This window comes from Pinus tabuliformis, chromosome 1_2 (assembly GCF_031772625.1).
Source record: "Pinus tabuliformis cultivar Carrire ecotype Pingquan chromosome 1_2, CPIR1, whole genome shotgun sequence".
In the NCBI taxonomy this organism is placed as follows: Eukaryota; Viridiplantae; Streptophyta; class Pinopsida; order Pinales; family Pinaceae; genus Pinus; species Pinus tabuliformis.
The window spans coordinates 1,139,582,152-1,139,601,972 of NC_142298.1; the positions used below are offsets into that span (position 1 = coordinate 1,139,582,152).

Consider the following 19,821-nt stretch of genomic DNA (forward strand, 5'->3'; position numbering starts at 1 on the left):
ATACTTAAAACAACTTCTACTTCTAAATAATTAAAATGAGTAATGAGTATTTTTATGAAAATGCAATTTGAAAGCAATTTAAACTAAGAAATGCATTACAAATAAAAGAATTGGAATTACACTACAGACATACATATTTTTGCAATGAATGAGAATTCATTTTGAATTTGTTAAGAGCATCTTAAATATAGGAATTGAGTGTTCTAACTCGGGCGATATCCCGCGTGGTTGGGACACACATTATTAATCTATATACCGGGTACTACTCACGAGTTACATGATCCGTTTATCGACACAACAATTGAAATATTGGAAACTTGGTAATATAATGCTTCTTCCCAGGGGTTTACCTCCATATATATATATAGGAATTGAGTGTCGCGAGGACCGTTATATTATTTATATAGATAGTCTAAAATTAAACAGGATACAGAGGAGATGCTAATACAAATGGCAAGCAAGAAGTAAGTTGGCATGCATGTATCTAAATAGAATCCATCGAGTCGCAGACTCTTTATTTAATTAATTTATGATGAGCCCTCGATTCAAAATAGGCGTACTGCGGTCAAATGCATTTATCTACGGCATGCGAGACCAGTCCCATGGGCTTTCCCGAACTTGCTGGTGCAATCCAGGCCGGTATCTTTCACAGTGAAGGCGTTGGCAATGGAAGGAGAGTGGGGCGAGAAAATGCAGTAACGGCAGTCGGCTGCAAGAAGTGAGGAGGTTCGGTACTTATTCTCTCCACCCATGATAGGCATAGGAACTCCAACCTTGACAGGATTCTTAAAATTAGGCCTGTAAGTCTGTCCCAGAACGCCGTCAACCTCATAGGTGAAATTGAAGAATTTGAATTGGAGTTCGAGATGAGAGAAGGCGTTATTCGGAGGAATCTGATAGTTGTGAACACGATTGTCTTCCGCCGTAACAGGCACAGCTCTGACGAACAACTCCACCATTTGAGGGATCGAAACGATGACGATGTTAGTGTCGGCTGTGCGTTCGACTTTCAGACCAGACGACGGTTCTTTCCACAGCGAGAGGTATTCCGGTGTCACGGTGAAGGCCTGGCCGTCGAAGGCGAAGTAGAGGTGATCGACATGGTCATCCCATTTGGACACTTCGGTTGCACCCACTATGAAGGTATGAGTACCGAACATGATTCCCAGGGATTGAACCCACGTGTAATCCCTGGTTCTCCCTTCAGGTCTCCTGCCAATAAAATGAGCGTTGATTTGCAGATTTCTGTCGGAAATCATACAGAAATCCTCGTTGCTGTTGCCATGGAAGTAGAACATGATACCGTCCCCTCCTACGAAGCGAGGCTCGTAGCAAATGGCTCCATCTTCATCGCAATTTGGCTTCCTCCCTGCAAATATAAATGAAATGACGTTCGGAACTTACAAAGAGATTGGAGTTTTAATGAAGTGGGAATTGGACTCGCAATTTGCCGAGGTTTACATGGACTCGATAGGAAGAAATTAGGTTTATGGATTGGTTTTAACACGATAAATAACTGATACATTTTTCAGATAGAAACTTAGATTTATACCTTTACCTTGACGTACTATTACATCTTTTCACATAATTTGAAGGAAATAAACAAAAATTTAGAAGATCTGAGTCTTTCCAATATTTAATAAATTTAAATGGAAATCTATAATTAAAAATGAAAATATATTTATTTATTTATTCTTTATAGTTAAAGTTTTCCATTATTTTTCAAACAAAATTATATCTATATTAAACTTTTCGGTGTCTTGGTATGCAATAAAGGAAATCAGAGTAACAAAAAAATAGGAAGATTTTATTCCATAAAGAGATGATCATAAATACGGTAACTATTTCCAATGCTTATGTTGCTAGTAAATATAGAAATAGTAGATGACAAAATAGTCCCACGACTTAGCTGGTTTTGCCCCTTATATAGCCAAAAAAAAACTTAAATATTCCCAGGGACGGAGGATAAGATTGATGCTCAAATGCATTTAGAAATACTAAAAGAAATTATGAGGATGTTGACACCTCAATACGGTCTGGTCCCTGAGTTATGGATGCCTACCTCTAAAGAATGTATGCTGATTTCACGCTAATTTGTTAGCCCATGTCAAGATGATCCAGTTGTATTTTGTCAAGGTTTACAAGCATGTCTTACTTAGCTTCATTTCATTCAAGGAGGAATTTGCCAAGTAATGTCTTATTTCATCAATATAGCTTGACACTGTGGAGGCACGGATTTTGCTAGCGTTTGATACGACCATTTTCTAACAACCACCAAAGATAGGACTCTAGATACATGATCCATTTCACGGTCTTCCTCAACCATGTGAATTTATTTTTATATCTTGGGTAGACTTTGCATACAATAAAGGTGAGTATGCATGCCACAATTGATATGACCATTTTCTAACAACCACCAAAGATAGGACTCTAGATATATCATCCATTTCACGGTCTTCCTCAACCATGTGAATTTATTTTTATATCTTGGGTAGACTTGGCATACAATAAAGGTGAGTATGCATGGCACAATTGTTGCTACGTTTAGGAGAGCAAGTTCCCTATCAACGAAAGGGAGAGGGAACAAAGGAGTTTGAGATGGGGAGTGAAATGTAAAAATAGTGGCTCTAAGAGAGAAAAATGAAGAAAGGAATAGGGTTTTATTGTGGTGTGGAAGCCAAAAGAGTGGGATGAGATGCCAATATAGAAAATGAGAAGACAACTTAAGCAAGAAGGAAGATAAAGGAAATAGAAACTAACCATCCTAAATAAGGATATGCAAAGAGTCTTTTTGAAGCCCAAAGCAACTGACAAAAAAAATGGAAAATGAAATTTCAACATGAGAATTGGTAGGAAAGGAGAATCAAACATGAACATGGAATGGCAACTGAACTACTTCAATATAAATAGGATGAAAATTATTGTATACATGTTGAGACGAGGTGAAAGACTTAAAGGAAAACATCAACAACACATAATTGCCATATATCAAACACTAAAATTTTTACTTTAAATTATGAGATTTCTCATAACACAATTATCTAGAACCTTCACATTGAGCCAATCTTTATAGTGAATGAGCATTGAGTAGTGTAACATAAAAAAATAGGTTGAAATTGTTAGACGAGAACATACATAACATACACCAGATTTATACTCAAAGACAGACAAATGGAGAAACAACAAGATTACTTAATTAGAAATAGCGGAATAGATAAAACAATCATTGGAGAACATAAATCACTTTGTATTACATAACATGTAATACAAAGTGATTTACATGTTATGTAATACAAAGTGATTGATTCTAAGCTCCAATAATGTGCTGGAAGCACACGCCTTACATGGAAGCACCACCTGTCTCGAGAGGAGAGCTTGCTCTAACCGAGCTCATCCATGGATCCCATCGTGATATTACCGAGGCCCACCACCTTCGTTTGGCATTCCGAGGATTCATCCACTTGGCTAACTTCGAACTTGGCTCTGATACCACTTGTAAGGACTCTAGACACCACATATCTCCACAATGGTATGATATTGTCCACTTTGGGCCTAAGCCCTCATGGATTTGTTTTTGGGCTTTACCCCAAAAGGCCTCATACCAATGGAGATATTTGTCCATCCTTATATACCCATGATCCTTCCCACTTCTAATCAATGTGAGACTTTATTCGTATACCCAACAGAAATGAGAGAATCCAAGTTTAAATTTAATGAAGTAGGTTGGCTAAAGCTCCCTCATCCATGATCATAAAAGATAATACTTTTTTTTCTTTTAAATAAACAAAAAAAAACAAAACAATGCAAATAAAATGGGAATGGTTCACAGCTACAGATTAGACAATTTTTTTTAATTGTATTAGTTTGCATACGTCCTTATTATTATTTTAATAAATATTGAGAATATTTTTAAATAGTTTTTATTTTGCTAATTAATTTTATTTTAAAACAATAAATTAAATCTCCACACAAAACAATCACTAAATCTGAAATTCCTAAAAATTCACTATTTATATAACTACTATTTATATAACTGCTGAGTAATCTAATTCTCAAACAAATTACCAAACCAGTTCAACTACCCTATAGATTATGACATCCAGTACAGTAAAATCCACTTCTACCAACAACAATCTAAATCCCTCTGCATGAACCAATTTACTTCCCCAACGAATCACCAAACCAGTTCAACTACCCTATAGATTATGACTTCCACGTAGACTAAAATCCACTTCTAGCAACAACAATCTAAATAACTATCCACGAACCAATTTACTTCCACAACGAATCACCAAACCAGTTCAACTACCCTATAGATTATGACTTCCACGTACAGTAAAATCCACTTCTAGCAACAACAATCTAAATCCCTATCCATGAACCAATTTACTTCCACAACGAATCACCAAACCAGTTCAACTACCCTATAGATTATGACTTCCACGTACAGTAAAATCCACTTCTAACAACAGCAATCTAAATCCCTATCCATGAACCAATTTACTTCCACAACGAGCCTAAATCCCTATCCATGAATCAATTTACTTCCACAACGAGCTGTTTCATTATTTTAGAAACCAATGGAGTTTACTGCAAACAGTAATGACTTAAATCCCTGCGACAGTTTGAGCTGTTTCATTACCATTACCAAAAAACTTAGAAATTGCTACTAGCAATAAGAATTTAAACTCCAGATAAACCTCTAATAAGCGAATTTAACTCGGCCAGAGCTGCTTCATTTATTAAAACAAAAGGAAAAACGGTGAAGCCACCGCTAACGGGAGCAATTTAGATCCCTTTGCATTGCCCCTAATACTCAAGAAAAGAGCCACATCATTCTCTAGAAACAATTTAAATCCCATATCATTGCACTTAACCAGTCAGTTTACATTCACATGAAGCTGTTCCATTAACAAACAAAAAAGTAGAGTTCGTTACAGTCAGCAACAATTTTATAAAGCACCCAGAGTTATTAAGATCCTGCAGATCTTGGATACTCACATCGGCAGGATGTCCTGCAATTTGCACCACAGTCGACAAAGCATGCGATGTGTGAGAAGTTTTTGGGTCGTTGTTCAGGGCATTCATCTGGGCATTCTAGAATTTTTTGAAAGCATGTGGGCGCGTCCATTTCTTGGTCATCACACAGAATACGCTGTCCTCCCAATCTCGGCTGTGATGCAAACGCAATGTTGATGTACTGAAGAAAACAAGCTATAACCAGGACGGCCATTGCTTCCTTAGGGTAAACCCTGGCCATCCTTATCTTCGATAACTTAAAAGATCCAAATTCCTACGGTGGCAGACGAAATCGAAATGCGAGTATCGAAGAACTGCGTCGTCCTCGTCCATTTGAAACCCTATTTATAGCATGGAAAGGAAATAATTATTGTGTGGGGCACGGATTCATGCAGGCAACTGACGCGCAAAGAGATGAGACGATGCTTTTCGATTGAAAAAGGACAGAGTCGCTTCAGACAGGAGCTTCGCAGCGGACAATTTGGCAAATCGGTATCTCATACCAGAGGCCAAGCATGCTTCGCGCAAGCTGTGGGAACGAGACGAAAAGCCTGCTACAGGACAAGTTGTGCATTTGTCTATATTTGTACTCTGCTACAGGCACCCTGTTACATCGTGACAAGTCCTACACAGTGCGCGAAGCGTGCTTTGTGTCCGATAGGATATGCTGCAGAAGGTATGTCGTTTGTCGAAATCGTAGTGTCGTACATCGATACCCGGATCGAGAGAATTTTGGTTGAACTTCCATGGTTCACGTTTTCTGATAGCGGTAATGTTTAAGTGGAAAGTATTAATAGAAGGTCGTCTGTTCCATGTGGAAAGTACTAACAGAAGGTAGTGTGTTCTATGGATAATATCCCTTGAGTTTAATTCTATGGTTGATTCGCTGAATATTTAGTAATTGGAGATGGGCGCGGTCAATTTTTTGATCGACATAAAGGTTCTCCATAATATCACGTAAAGTATTTTTTTTTTTTTGTTAATTGAAGAAATTGTGTGGGGGAGTAGTTCCTAGGAATATATAGTCCAGTTTAATATGAGATTATAGGAATATAGTTTGGTTTAGTATGAGATTTTTTTTTTTAAAGGACGAAATATTTTCACCTAATCATTGAATCACTCCCCAAAAAAATTGAAAAAATTGTGTGGGGAGTAGTTCCTAGGAATATATAGTCTCGTTTAGTATAAGATTATAGGAATATATAGTCTGATTTAGTATGAGATTAGAAAATTTGTGGAGAAGGATTAAATCTTTTCACCTAATTATTGAATCACCGCCAAAAAAACATTAGATAAAACCAATTAAAATATCCTTTCACTAGAAGTTAAAGATTCAATAGCTTCATATTTGGATTCTTTTAATAAATTCTAGAATACTCCATATCAAGCTTCAGTGTGGAGGTTTGTCGTTACACCAAAACCAACAGGTGTTGGTAAACATTCCAAACCAGTAACTAGGATCCCCAGTGTCACGCCCCCAATTCTTTTTTCGTTTAATTGAGTGGGTGCGGCACCGCCTAAGTTATTAAGATGTTCCATCGTTAATAAACTTTGCGAACTACGCCTTAACAATTCATAACCATTATGAATTCATATTATTAATGTGCAGAAACCATTAACAATATTCGATAATAAAACCAACACGACAATAATAATAATCAACACGACAATATAATAATAATCTCTTTTATTATATTTGTAATGTTTACAAAGTCGGGAGGGCGCCCGCCCGTGCACGACCGCACGACGGTCTTGCCAAAACTCCACCGAAACCAAGTTACAATATATAACACCAAACCTCTGTGTCGTTGGGCAGGCGGGCGCACCGTGCACGAACCCACCGCCAACACACAACAAGTTTACCACAACCGAAAGCGCATCAACTCGGCGTTGGGCGGGCGGGCACACCGTGCACAACCATCACCCGACCACAACCCGACCTTGTGCGATACAAACGCGGGCGCTGTGCGCACCACCGAAAACACCAACTCGTCCTCGTCTCGTCCCTCGCCCGGCTCGGCGGGCTCATCCGCTGATCCACGACTAGCTGCGCCTTTCCCAAGTGCGCACTACTCCTTAGTGCGATGAGAGAGCGAAGAGCTTGTTGATCGATGCCAAATGAACCACAGGTCGCCTTAGTTTATATGCTCCAAACTGTGCGTATCTCCTCCTGGTCGACGCTACAAAGTATAGCGATGAACACCCGTCGCCTATGTTTCACAAGTCGGCTTGGTTTTATCCATCGCTCAATCTCCCATCGCATATAAACACAATTCGCACGCCATAACTTGTTATTATACTGTGCGCCTTTCATATGCGACGGTGGCTGATACTTAGTCGTTTTCACGAGTTGGAGGAGCGCACGCCTGGGCAGAACCTCAGGGCGTTACATCCTCCCCCACCAGAAGTCATTGTCGTCCCGACAATTCCTGCTCTTCTTCAACTTCCTGTCATACTTCGCGATCTTGTCCTTCCATCTCCAAAGTGAATCCTCCGTCTCCCAGCTGTCCTCCTCCGGTGCATCCTTCCATCTGCAAAGAAATTCCCGTCGCATGTGGCAACCAACTCCCGTAGTTCTAATACTCAAAATCTTCTCCAACTCTAGTCCTGGTCTGTCCACAATCCCGGCTGGTCCTCTCGTCGGCTCAACCCTCTCTGGATGGTCTGAATCAAGTCTACATCTCTTCAACTGACTCACATGAAAAACTGGATGTTTCATGTTCATATGGCATGGAAGCTCCAGCTCGTAAGCAACTTCCCCCACTCTCTTCTTCACTCGGAATGGTCCCTCATACTTCCGTGTCAGTTTGCTCGTCGTCCCCTTGGATGGCTGAAACTGCTCCCCGGTAATCCTGAGAAACACCATATCCCCCACACCGAAGTGTGCCTCCCGTCTTCCACGATCAGCATACCTTTTCATCCTCCTTGCAGCATGGTGCAAGCGTAACCGTGCTAACTCCAAGATCTCCTCCCAAGCCTTCATGAACTTTCTCGCATGAGGACTTCTCAAGAAGCCTCGCGAAACTCTTTTGAATATTATAGCTAAACTAAGCAATATCCAAGAGTTCAGGCCAATTCTTTTGATCAGCCGTCACATAATGTCGCAAGTAGTCCTCCAGCAATGCGTTGATTCTCTCGGTCTACCCATCTGTCTGCGGATGGTAACTCGAACTCATCAACAACTCTGTCCTGACCAACTTGAACAATGTGGTCCAAAATCTTCCTGTAAATCGCGGATCTCTATCCGACAGAATACTTAATGGCATCCCCCAATACTTCACTATGTTCGTAAAGAACAACTCTGCTGTCCGCTCGGCTCCACAAGGTATCTTTGTAGGAACAAAGACAGCATACTTGGAAAAACGATCAACCACGACCATAATCCCATTATACCACTGCACCTGTGGTAACTGAGTGATGAAGTCCATTGAGACACTCATCCATGGCCTCTCTGGAATCGGTAAAGGCTGCAACAGTCCTCCTTGTCTCTGAGTATCCGATTTTTCCTGCTGACAAATGATGCACGTATGTACATACTCCTCTACATCCTCCCGCATCTTCTCCCAAAAGAATCCTCTCTCCAACAATGCCAAAGAACGACGCTGCCCTGGGTGGCCAGCCCATGGTGAGTCGTGGCACTCCTTCAAAAGGTGCCTCCTGAGTCCGGATGACTTTGGAACATAGAGTCGGTTTCCAAAGAACAAGAACCCGTCCCGTAGAAAGAACTTTCATGTCTTCCCCTCCTTTATCTGCTTCACTATATTCTGTGCCAAAGTATCGGTTTCAACACTTTCCTTGATCTTATTCTGCATCTCTTCTGACATCTGAACTCGACTCCTACTCCTTGTTGCCCCGTCTTCTTCCTCCTCCAATGCTGCAAGTTGTCCCTTCATGCTAAGGGCATCTGCTACCGCATTGTGTCTACCCGGTCTATACTCGATAGTCATGTCGAATTCTGCCAAGAAGTCCTGCCAACGAGCTTGCTTCGCAGAAAGCTTCGGTTGTGATGCAAAATAACTTGCTGCAACATTGCCAATTTTGACAACAAACAGCTTCCCAATTAGGTAATGCCTCCACACATGAAGACAATGGATGATGGCAGTCATCTCCTTCTCATGGATCAGATAATTCCGTTCTCTATCCTGCAACTTCTGACTTTCATATGCCACCGGATGCCCATCCTGCATAAGAACTCCTCCTATGGCAAAATCTGAAGCATCAGTGTGTACCTCAAACGGTCTCTCGAAGTCAGGCAACCTCAGTATCGGTGCTGTAACCATCCTCTTCTTCAAGTCATCAAATGCCTCTTGACATTTGTTCGTCCAACTCCACCTCTTGTCTTTCTTCAATAAGTCTGTCAGTGCCGATGTCACCTTGGAGTACCCCTTTACGAACTTTCATTGGTTGTTGGTCATGCCCAAAAACACCCTCATCTCATGGACATTTTTCGGTTCAACCCAGTCCTCGATCGCCTTCACTCTGCTCGGCTCCACCTGTATGTACCCTTGACCAACAATATGCCCAAGGAACAGAATCTCGGTCTAAGCGAACACACACTTAGAATTCTTCAATAACAACTGATTTTCCCTCAGTGCCTCGAATACCATCGCCAAGTGTTTCTTATGATCCTCCATGTTGTCACTGAACACCACTATATCGTCCATGTATACTACTACGAACGAATCCAAGTATGGTCCTAGAACATCGTTCATCAAAGTGCAAAATGTAGCAGGAGCATTGCACAACCCGAATGGCATAACAAGGAACTCAAAGCTACCATACCTTGTCACTATCGCGGTCTTCTTCTCGTCTCCTTCAGCTGTTCGCACCTGATAATATCCATGCCTCAAGTCCAGCTTGGAAAACACTCGGGCTTTCGCAAGCTTATCAAAGCAATCAGCAGCCAATGGCAAAGGATACCTGTTCCTTACCGTCTGCTTGTTCAACGCATGGTAATCACAACACATCCGTAGCTCATTCGAATCCTTCTTCCGCTGGAACAATACTGGAGCTCCATAAGGAGACCTTGAAGGTCTAATGAAACCTGCCTCAGTTAACTCCTTTAACTGGCGTTTCAATTCCTCCAATTCATGCCCTGACAAACGATAAGGTGCCTTAGCCGGGGGTTGCTTTCCTGGCTCAAGCTCAATGTTGTGGTCCACCGCACGCCTTGGTGGAAGTTTCTTTGGAAGCTCATCAGGCATCAAATCCGCATACTTGGTAAGCACATCAGATATCTCAGCTGGAATAGGCGTCCCCACTCCATCACCTTCAACATCCTTGAACATCACCACATATGTCTCCATATTTGAATCCTTCATAGCCTTCTCCAAACTCAGTGCTGAAACATGCTGCACCTTGACTTCCCTCCTTTGCCTATGAGTGGGCAAAGTCCAAGTTTGTGTCTGTCCAACCAGAACCACCTCATCACAGAAGGGGACAACAATAACCTTGTTTCCCTTCAAGAAATCCTGTCCGAGTATCATATCAAAGTCGTTCATCTCCATCACCGTGAAGTCCAACTGACCTTTCCAGTCTTTTATCTGCACAGGTACATCGTGTACCAAACCTGCCACCCTAGCTCTAGAGTTCACTGCCTTAACGTCCATATTCGATGGGGTGATCGTCAGCCCAGCCTCTTTTGCCAACCGTGTCGTCATAAAGTTATGAGTGGCACCCGTGTCCACTAGAGCTTGAATGGTCTTGCCATGAACCATCAAGTCCATGAAACCCAGACTGTTCATCCATGATTTCTCCATAACCTTATCAGCTTCACCTATCATGAGCAACCCTGCTCTATCAGGCTTCACCATATCATCTTCGCTTCATTCAGCAGCTTCAACAACCTGTGAACCTGCTCTGATACCACCTCTCAAGGTTGGTATCAGCTTTTCATCAAGCTTCTTCAACCCTGAATCAGCTCTGATACCACCTGTCACACCCCTAATTCTTTTTTCGTTTAATTGAGCGGGTGCGGCACCGCCTAAGTTATTAAGATGTTCCATCGTTAATAAACTTTGCGAACTACGCCTTAACAATTCATAACCATTATGAATTCATATTATTAATGTGCGGAAACCATTAACAATATTCGATAATAAAACCAACACGACAATAATAATAATCAACACGACAATATAATAATAATCTCTTTTATTATATTTGTAATGTTTACAAAGTCGGGAGGGCGCCCGCCCATGCACGACCGCACGACGGTCTTGCCAAAACTCCACCGAAACCAAGTTACAATATATAACACCAAACCTCCGTGTTGTTGGGCGGGCGGGCGCACCGTGCACGAACCCACCGCCAACACACAACAAGTTTACCACAACCGAAAGCGCATCAACTCGGCATTGGGCGGGCGGGCACACCGTGCACGACCCTCACCCGGCCACAACCCGGCCTTGTGCGATACAAACGTGAGCGCTGTACGCACCACCGAAAACACCAACTCGTCCTCGTCTCGTCCCTCGCCCAGCTCGGCGGGCTCATCCGCTGATCCACGACTAGCTGCGCCTTTCCCAAGTGCGCACTACTTCTTAGTGCGATGAGAGAGCGAAGAGCTTGTTGATCGATGCCAAATGAACCGGAGGTCGCCTTAGTTTATACGCTCCAAACTGTGCATATCTCCTCCTAGCCGACGCTACAAAGTATAGCGATGAACACCCCTCGCCTATGTTTCACACGTCGGCTTGGTTTTATTCATCGCTCAATCTCCCATCGCATATAAACATAGTTCGCATGCCATAACTTGTTATTATACCGTGCGCCTTTCATATGCGATGGTGGCTGATACTTAGTCATTTTCACGAGTTGGAGGAGCGCACGCCCGGGCAGAACCTTAGGGCGTTACATCCTCCCCCACCAAAATTCATTATCGTCCCGACAATTCCTGCTCTTCTCTTCAACTTCCTATCATACTTTGCGATCTTGTCCTTCCATCTCCAAAGTGAATCCTCCGTCTCCCAGCTGTCCTCCTCCGGTGCATCCTTTCATCTGCAAAGAAATTTCCGTCGCATGTGGCAACCAACTCCCGTAGTTCTGAGACTCAAAATCTTCTCCAACTCTAGTCCTGGTCTGTCCACAATCCCTGCTGGTCCTCTCGTCAGCTCAACCCTCTCTGGATGGTTTGAATCAAGTCTACATCTCTTCAACTGACTCACATGAAAAACTGGGTGTTTCATGTTCATATGGCGTGGAAGCTCCAGCTCGTAAGCAACTTCCCCCACTCTCTTCTTCACTCGGAATGGTCCCTCATACTTCCGTGTCAGTTTGCTCGTCGTCCCCTTGGCTGGCTGAAACTGCTCCCCGTAATCCTGAGAAACACAATATCCCCCACACCGAAGTGTGCCTCCCGTCTTCCACGATCAGCATACTTTTTCATCCTCCTTGCAGCATCGTGCAAGTGTAACCGTGCTAACTCCAAGGTCTCCTCCCAAGCCTTCATGAACTTTCTCGCATGAGGACTTCTCAAGAAGCCTCGCGTCACTACGGTATGCGGTGCAACCGACATCTGTCCATTCACCAACTCAAATGGACTATACCCCGTCGCAGAACTCTTTTGAATATTATAGCTAAACTGAGCAATATCCAAGAGTTCAGGCCAATTCTTCTGATCAGCCGTCACATAATGTCGTAAGTAGTCCTCCAGCAATGCGTTGATTCTCTTGGTTCGCCCATCTATCTGCAGATGGTAACTCGAACTCGTCAACAACTCTGTCCCGACCAACTTGAACAATGTGGTCCAAAATCTTCCTGTAAATCACGGATCTCTATCCGACACAATACTTAATGGCATCCCCCAATACTTCACTATGTTCTTAAAGAACAACTCCACTGTCCACTCAGCTCCACAAGGTATCTTTGTAGGAACAAAGACATCATACTTGGAAAAACGATCAACCACGACCATAATCCCATTATACCCCTGCACCTGTGGTAACTGAGTAATGAAGTCCATTGAGACACTCATCCATGGCCTCTCTGGAATCGGTAAAGGCTGCAACAGTCCTCCTTGTCTCTGAGTATCCGATTTGTCCAGCTGACAAATGATGCACATATGTACATACTCCTCTACATCCTCCCGCATCTTCTCCCAAAAGAATCCTCTCTCCAAAAATGCCAAAGAACGACGCTGCCCTGGGTGGCCAGCCCATGGTGAGTCGTGGCACTCCTTCAAAATGTGCCTCTTGAGTCCAGATGACTTTGGAACATAGAGTCGGTTTCCAAAGAACAAGAACCCGTCCTGTAGAAAGAAGTTTCGTGTCTTCCCCTCCTTTATCTGCTTCACTCTATTCTGCACCAAAGTATCGGTTTCAACACTTTCCTTGATCTTATTCTGCATCTCTTCTGACATCTGAACTCGACTCCTACTCCTTGCCGCCCGGTCTTCTTCCTCCTCAAATGCTGCAAGTTGTCCCTTCCTGCTAAGGGCATCTGCTACCGCATTATGTCTACCTGGTCTATACTCGATAGTCATGTCGAATTCTGCCAAGAAGACCTCCCAACGAGCTTGCTTTGCAGAAAGCTTCGGTTGTGATGCAAAATAACTTGCTGCAACGTTGTCAGTCTTGACAACAAACGGCTTCCCAATCAGGTAATGCCTCCACACATGAAGACAATGGATGATGGCAGTCATCTCCTTCTCATGGACCGGATACTTCCGTTCTCTATCCTGCAACTTCCGACTTTCATACGCCACCGGATGCCCATCCTGCATAAGAACTCCTCCTATGGAAAAATCTGAAGCATCAGTGTGTACCTCAAACGGTCTCTTGAAGTCAGGAAACTTCAGTATCGGTGCTGTAACCATCCTCTTCTTCAAGTCATCAAATGCCTCTTGACATTTGTTCATCCAACTCCACCTCTTGTCTTTCTTCAATAAGTTTGTCAGTGCCGATGTCACCTTGGAGTGCCTCTCTATGAACTTTCATTGCTAGTTGGTCATGCCCAAAAACACCCTCATCTCATGGACATTCTTCGGTTCAACCCAGTCCTTGATCGCCTTCACTCTGCTTGGCTCCATCTGTATGTACCCTTGACCAACAATATGCCCAAGGAACGAAATCTCGGTCTAAGTGAACACACACTTAGACTTCTTCAAGAACAACTGATTTGCCCTTAGTGCCTCGAATACCATCACCAAGTGTTTCTTATGATCCTCCATGTTGTCACTGAACACCAATATATCGTCCAAGTATACTACTACGAATGAATCCAAGTATGGTCCTAGAACATCGTTCATCAAAGTGAAAAACGTAGCAGGAGCATTGCACAACCCGAATGGCATAACAAGGAACTCAAAGCTACCATAACTTGTCACTATCGCGGTCTTCTTCTCGTCTCCTTCAGCTATTCGCACCTGATAATATCCATGCCTCAAGTCCAGCTTGGAAAACACTCGGGCTTTCGCAAGCTTGTCAAAGCAATCAGCAGCCAATGGCAAAGGATACCTGTTCCTTACCGTCTGCTTGTTCAAAGCACGGTAATCATAGCACATCCGTAGCTCATTCGAATCCTTCTTCCGCTGGAACAATACCGGAGCTCCATAAGGGGACCTTGAAGGTCTAATGAAACCTGCCTCAGTTAACTCCTTTAACTGGCGTTTCAATTCCTCCAATTCAGGCCCTGACAAACGATAAGGTGCCTTAGCCGGGGGTTGCTTTCCTGGCTCAAGCTCAATGCTGTGGTCCACTGCATGCCTTGGTGGAAGTTTCTTCGGAAGCTCATCAAGCATCAAATCCGCATACTTGGTAAGCACATCAGATATCTCAGCTGGAACAGGCATCCCCACTCCATCACCTTCAACATCCTTGAACATCACCGCATATGTCTCCATATTTGAATCCTTCATAGCCTTCTCCAAACTCAGTGCCGAAACATGCTGCACCTTGATTTCCCTCCTTTGCCTGTGAGGGGGCAAAGTCCAAGTTTGTGTCTGTCCAACCAGCACCACCTCATCACAGAAGGGGACAACAATAGCCTTGTTGCCCTTCAAGAAATCCTGTCTGAGTATCATATCAAAGTCGTTCATCTCCATCACCGTGAAGTCCAACTGACCTTTCCAGTCTTTTATCTGCACAGGTACATCGTGTACCAAACCCGCCACCCTAGCTCTAGAGTTCACTGCCTTGACGTCCATATTCGATGGGGTGATCGTCAGCCCAGCCTCTTTTGCCAACCGTGTCGTCATAAAGTTATGAGTGGCACCCATGTCCACTAGAGCTTGAATGGTCTTGCCATGAACCATCAAGTCCACGAAACCCAAACTGTTCATCCATGATTTCTCCATAACCTTATCAGCTTCACCTGTCATGAGCAACCCTGCTCTATCAGGCTTCACCATATCATCTTCACTTCGTTCAGCAGCTTCACGACCCTTTGAACCTGCTCTGATACCACTTGTCAAGGTTGGTATCAGCTTTTCATCAAGCTTCTTCAACCCTGAATCAGCTCTAATACCACCTGTCATACCCCCAATTCTTTTTTCGTTTAATTCAGCGGGTGCGGCACCGCCTAAGTTATTAAGATGTTCCATCGTTAATAAACTTTGCGAACTACGCCTTAACAATTCATAACCATTATGAATTCATATTATTAATGTGCGGAAACCATTAACAATATTCGATAATAAAACCAACACGACAATAATAATAATCAACATGAAAATATAATAATAATCTATTTTATTATATTTATAATGTTTACAAAGTCGGGACAGTGCCCGCCCATGCACGACCGCACGGTGGTCTTGCCAAAACTCCACCGAAACCAAGTTACAATATATAACACCAAACCTCCGTGTCGTTGGGCGGGCGGGCGCACCGTGCACGAACCCACCGCCAACACACAACAAGTTTACCACAACCAAAGCGCATCAACTCGACGTTGGGCGGGCGGGCACACCGTGCAGGACCCTCACCCAGCCACAACCCGGCCTTGTGCAATACAAACGTGGGCGCTGTGCGCACCACCGAAAACACCAACTCGTCCTCGTCTCGTCCCTCGCCCGGCTCGGCGGGCTCATCCGCTGATCCACGACTAGCTGCACCTTTCCCAAGTGCGCACTACTCCTTAGTGCGATGAGAGAGCGAAGAGCTTGTTGATCGATGCCAAATCAACCGCAGGTCGCCTTAGTTTATACGCTCCAAACTGTGCGTATCTCCTCCTGGCCGACGCTACAAAGTATAGCGATGAACACCCCTCGCCTATGTTTCACACATCGGCCTTGTTTTATTTATCGCTTAATCTCCCATCGCATATAAACATAGTTCGCACGCCATAACTTGTTATTATACCGCGCGCCTTTCATATGCGATGGTGGCTGATACTTAGTCGTTTTCACGAGTTAGAGGAGCGCACACCCAGGCAGAACCTCAGGGCGTTACTTCCTCCCCCACCAGAAGTCATTGTCGTCCCGACAGTTCCTGCTGTTCTCATCAAATTCCTGTCATGCTTCGCGATCTTATCCTTCCATCTCCAAAGTGAATCCTCCGTCTCCCAGCTGTCCTCCTCCGGTGCATCCTTCCATCTGCAAAGAAATTCCCGTCGCATGTGGCAACCAACTCCCGTAGTTCTGAGACTCAAAATCTTCTCCAACTCTAGTCCTGGTATGTCCACAATCCCGGCTGGTCCTCTCGTCGGCTCAACCCTCTCTGGATGGTCTGAATCAAGTCTACATCTCTTCAACTGACTCACATGAAAAACTGGGTGTTTCATGTTCATATGGCGTGGAAGCTCCAGCTCGTAAGCAACTTCCCCCACTCTCTTCTTCACTCGGATAGGTCCCTCATACTTCCATGTCAGTTTGCTCGTCGTCCCCTTGGTTGGCTGAAACTGCTCCCCGGTAATCCTGAGAAACACCATATTCCCCACACCGAAGTGTGCCTCCCATCTTCCACGATCAGCATACTTTTTCATCCTCCTTGCAGCATCGTGCAAGCGTAACCGTGCTAACTCCAAGGTCTCCTCCCAAGCGTTCATGAAATTTCTCGCATGAGGACTTCTCAAGAAGCCTCCCGTCACTACGGTATGTGGTGCAACCGGCATCTGTCCATTCACCAACTCAAATGGACTATACCCCGTCGCAGAACTCTTTTGAATATTGTAGATGAACTGAGCAATATCCAAGAGTTCAAGCCAATTCTTCTGATCAGCCGTCACATAATGTCGCAAGTAGTCCTCCAGCAATGCGTTGATTCTCTCGGTCTGCCCATCTGTCTGCGGATGGTAACTCGAACTCATCAACAACTCTGTCCCGACCAACTTGAACAATGTGGTCCAAAATCTTCCTGTAAATCGCGGATCTCTATCCGACACAATACTTAATGGCATCCCCCAATACTTCACTATGTTCTTAAAGAACAACTCCGCTGTCCTCTCGGCTCCACAAGGTACCTTTTTAGGAACAAAGACAACATACTTGGAAAAACGATCAACCACGACCATAATCCCATTATACCCCTGCACCTGTGGTAACTAAGTGATGAAGTCCATTGTGACACTCATCCATGGCCTCTCTAGAATCGGTAAAGGCTGCAACAGTCCTCCTTGTATCTGAGTATCTGATTTGTCCTGCTGACAAATGATGCACGTATGTACATACTCCTCTACATCCTCCCGCATATTCTCCCAAAAGAATCCTCTCTCCAACAATGCCAAAGAACGACGCTGCCCTGGGTGGCCAGCCCATGGTGAGTCGTGGCACTCCTTCAAAAGGTGCCTCCTGAGTTCGGATGACTTTGGAACATAGAGTCGGTTTCCAAAGAACAAGAACCCGTCTCGTAGAAAGAACTTTCGTGTCTTCCCCTCCTTTATCTGCTTCACTATATTTTGCGCCAAAGTATCGGTTTCAACACTTTCCTTGATCTTATTCTGCATCTCTTCTGACATCTGAACTCGACTCCTACTCCTTGCTGCATGGTCTTCTTCCTCCTCCAATGCTGCAAATTGTCCCTTCCTGCTAAGGGCATCTGCTACCGCATTGCGTCTACCCGGTCTATACTCGATAGTCATGTCGAATTCTGCCAAGAAGTCCTGCCAACGAGCTTGCTTCGCAGAAATCTTCGGTTGTGATGCAAAATAACTTGCTACAACGTTGTCAGTCTTGACAACAAACGGCTTCCCAATTAGGTAATGCCTCCACACATGAAGACAATGGATGATGGCAGTCATCTCCTTCTCATGGACCGGATACTTCCATTCTCTATCCTGCAACTTCCGACTTTCATACGCCACCGGATGCCCATCCTGCATAAGAACTCCTCCTATGGCAAAATCTGAAGCATCAGTGTGTACCTCAAATGGTCTCTCGAATTCAGGAAACTTCAGTATCGGTGCTGTAACCATTCTCTTCTTCAAGTCAACAAATGCCTCTTGACATTTGTTCATCCAACTCCACCTCTTGTCTTTCTTCAATAAGTCTGTCAGTGCCGATGTCACCTTGGAGTACCCCTCTACGAACTTTCGTTGGTAGTTGGTAATGCCCAAAAACACCCTCATCTCATGGACATTCTTCGGTTCAACCCAGTCCTCGATCGCCTTCACTCTTCTCGGCTCCATCTGTATGTACCCTTGACCAACAATATGCTCAAGGAACGGAATCTCAGTCTGAGCGAACACACACTTAGACTTCTTCAAGAACAACTGATTTGCCCTCAGTGCCTCGAATACCATCGCCAAGTGTTTCTTATGATCCTCCATGTTGTCACTGAACACCACTATATCGTCCAAGTATACTACTACGAACGAATCCAAGTATGGTCCTAGAACATCGTTCATCAAAGTGCAAAACGTAGCAGGAGCATTGCACAACCCGAATGGCATAACAAGGAACTCAAAGCTACCATACCTTGTCACTATCGCGGTCTTCTTCTTGTCTCCTTCAGCTATTCGCACCTGATAATATCCATGCCTCAAGTCCAACTTGGAAACACTCGGGCTTTCGCAAGCTTGTCAAAGCAATCAGCAGCCAATGGCAAAGGATACCTGTTCCTTACCGTCTGCTTGTTCAACGCACGGTAATCACAGCACATCCGTAGCTCATTCGAATCCTTCTTCCGTTGGAACAATACTCCATAAGGGGACCTTGAAGGTCTAATGAAACCTACCTCAGTTAACTCCTTTAACTGGCGTTTCAATTCCTCCAATTCATGCCCTGGCAAATGATAAGGTTCCTTAGCCGGGGGTTGCTTTCCTGGCTCAAGCTCAATGCTGTGGTCCACTGCACGCCTTGGTGGAAGTTTCTTCGGAAGCTCATCAGGCATCAAATCCGCATACTTGGTAAGCACATCAGATATCTCAGCTAGAACAGGCGTCCCCACTCCATCACCTTCAACATCCTTGAACATCACCGCATATGTCTCCATATTTGAATCCTTCATAGCCTTCTCCAAACTCAGTGCCGAAACATGTTGCACCTTGACTTCCCTCCTTTGCCTATGAGTGGGCAAAGTCCAAGTTTGTGTCTGTCCAACCAGCACCACCTCATCACAGAAGGGGACAACAATAGCCTTGTTGCCCTTCAAGAAATCCTGTCCGAGTATCATATCAAAGTCGTTCATCTCCATCACCGTGAAGTCCAACTGACCTTTCCAGTCTTTGATCTGCACAGGTACATCGTGTACCAAACCTGCCACCTTAGCTCTAGAGTTCACTGCCTTGACCTCCATATTCGAATGGGCGATCATCAGCCCAGCCTCTTTTGCCAACCGTGTCATCATAAAGTTATGAGTGGCACCCGTGTCCACTAGAGCTTGAATGGTCTTGCCCTAAACCATTAAGTCCACGAAACCCAGACTG

At 44.1% G+C, this 19,821-nt stretch overlaps 1 protein-coding gene across 1 annotated transcript; it reads right to left on the reverse strand.

Annotated features, from left to right (window-relative positions):
- Positions 1 to 354: 354 nt before the first annotated feature.
- LOC149210201 (uncharacterized) lies at positions 355 to 5,338 on the reverse strand. The gene is made up of 2 exons (XM_089394371.1): positions 5,002 to 5,338; positions 355 to 1,369 (listed from the first exon to the last, which is right to left on the reverse strand). The coding sequence occupies exons 1-2, from the start codon at positions 5,258 to 5,260 to the stop codon at positions 576 to 578; spliced, it is 1,053 nt and encodes a 350-aa protein (XP_089250497.1). The 5' UTR covers positions 5,261 to 5,338; the 3' UTR covers positions 355 to 575.
- Between the last annotated feature and the right edge of the window lie 14,483 nt (positions 5,339 to 19,821).

What these genes read in the sequence shown, in the direction of transcription:
- LOC149210201 (XM_089394371.1), bottom strand. Translation starts at nt 5,260, where the DNA reads ATGGCCAGGGTTTACCCTAAGGAAGCAATGGCCGTCCTGGTTATAGCT. An exon ending in TTGCAGGACATCCTGCCGAT is followed by an intron (nt 1,370 to 5,001) that starts GTGAGTATCCAA and finishes TTATATTTGCAG; the next exon opens with GGAGGAAGCCAAATTGCGAT.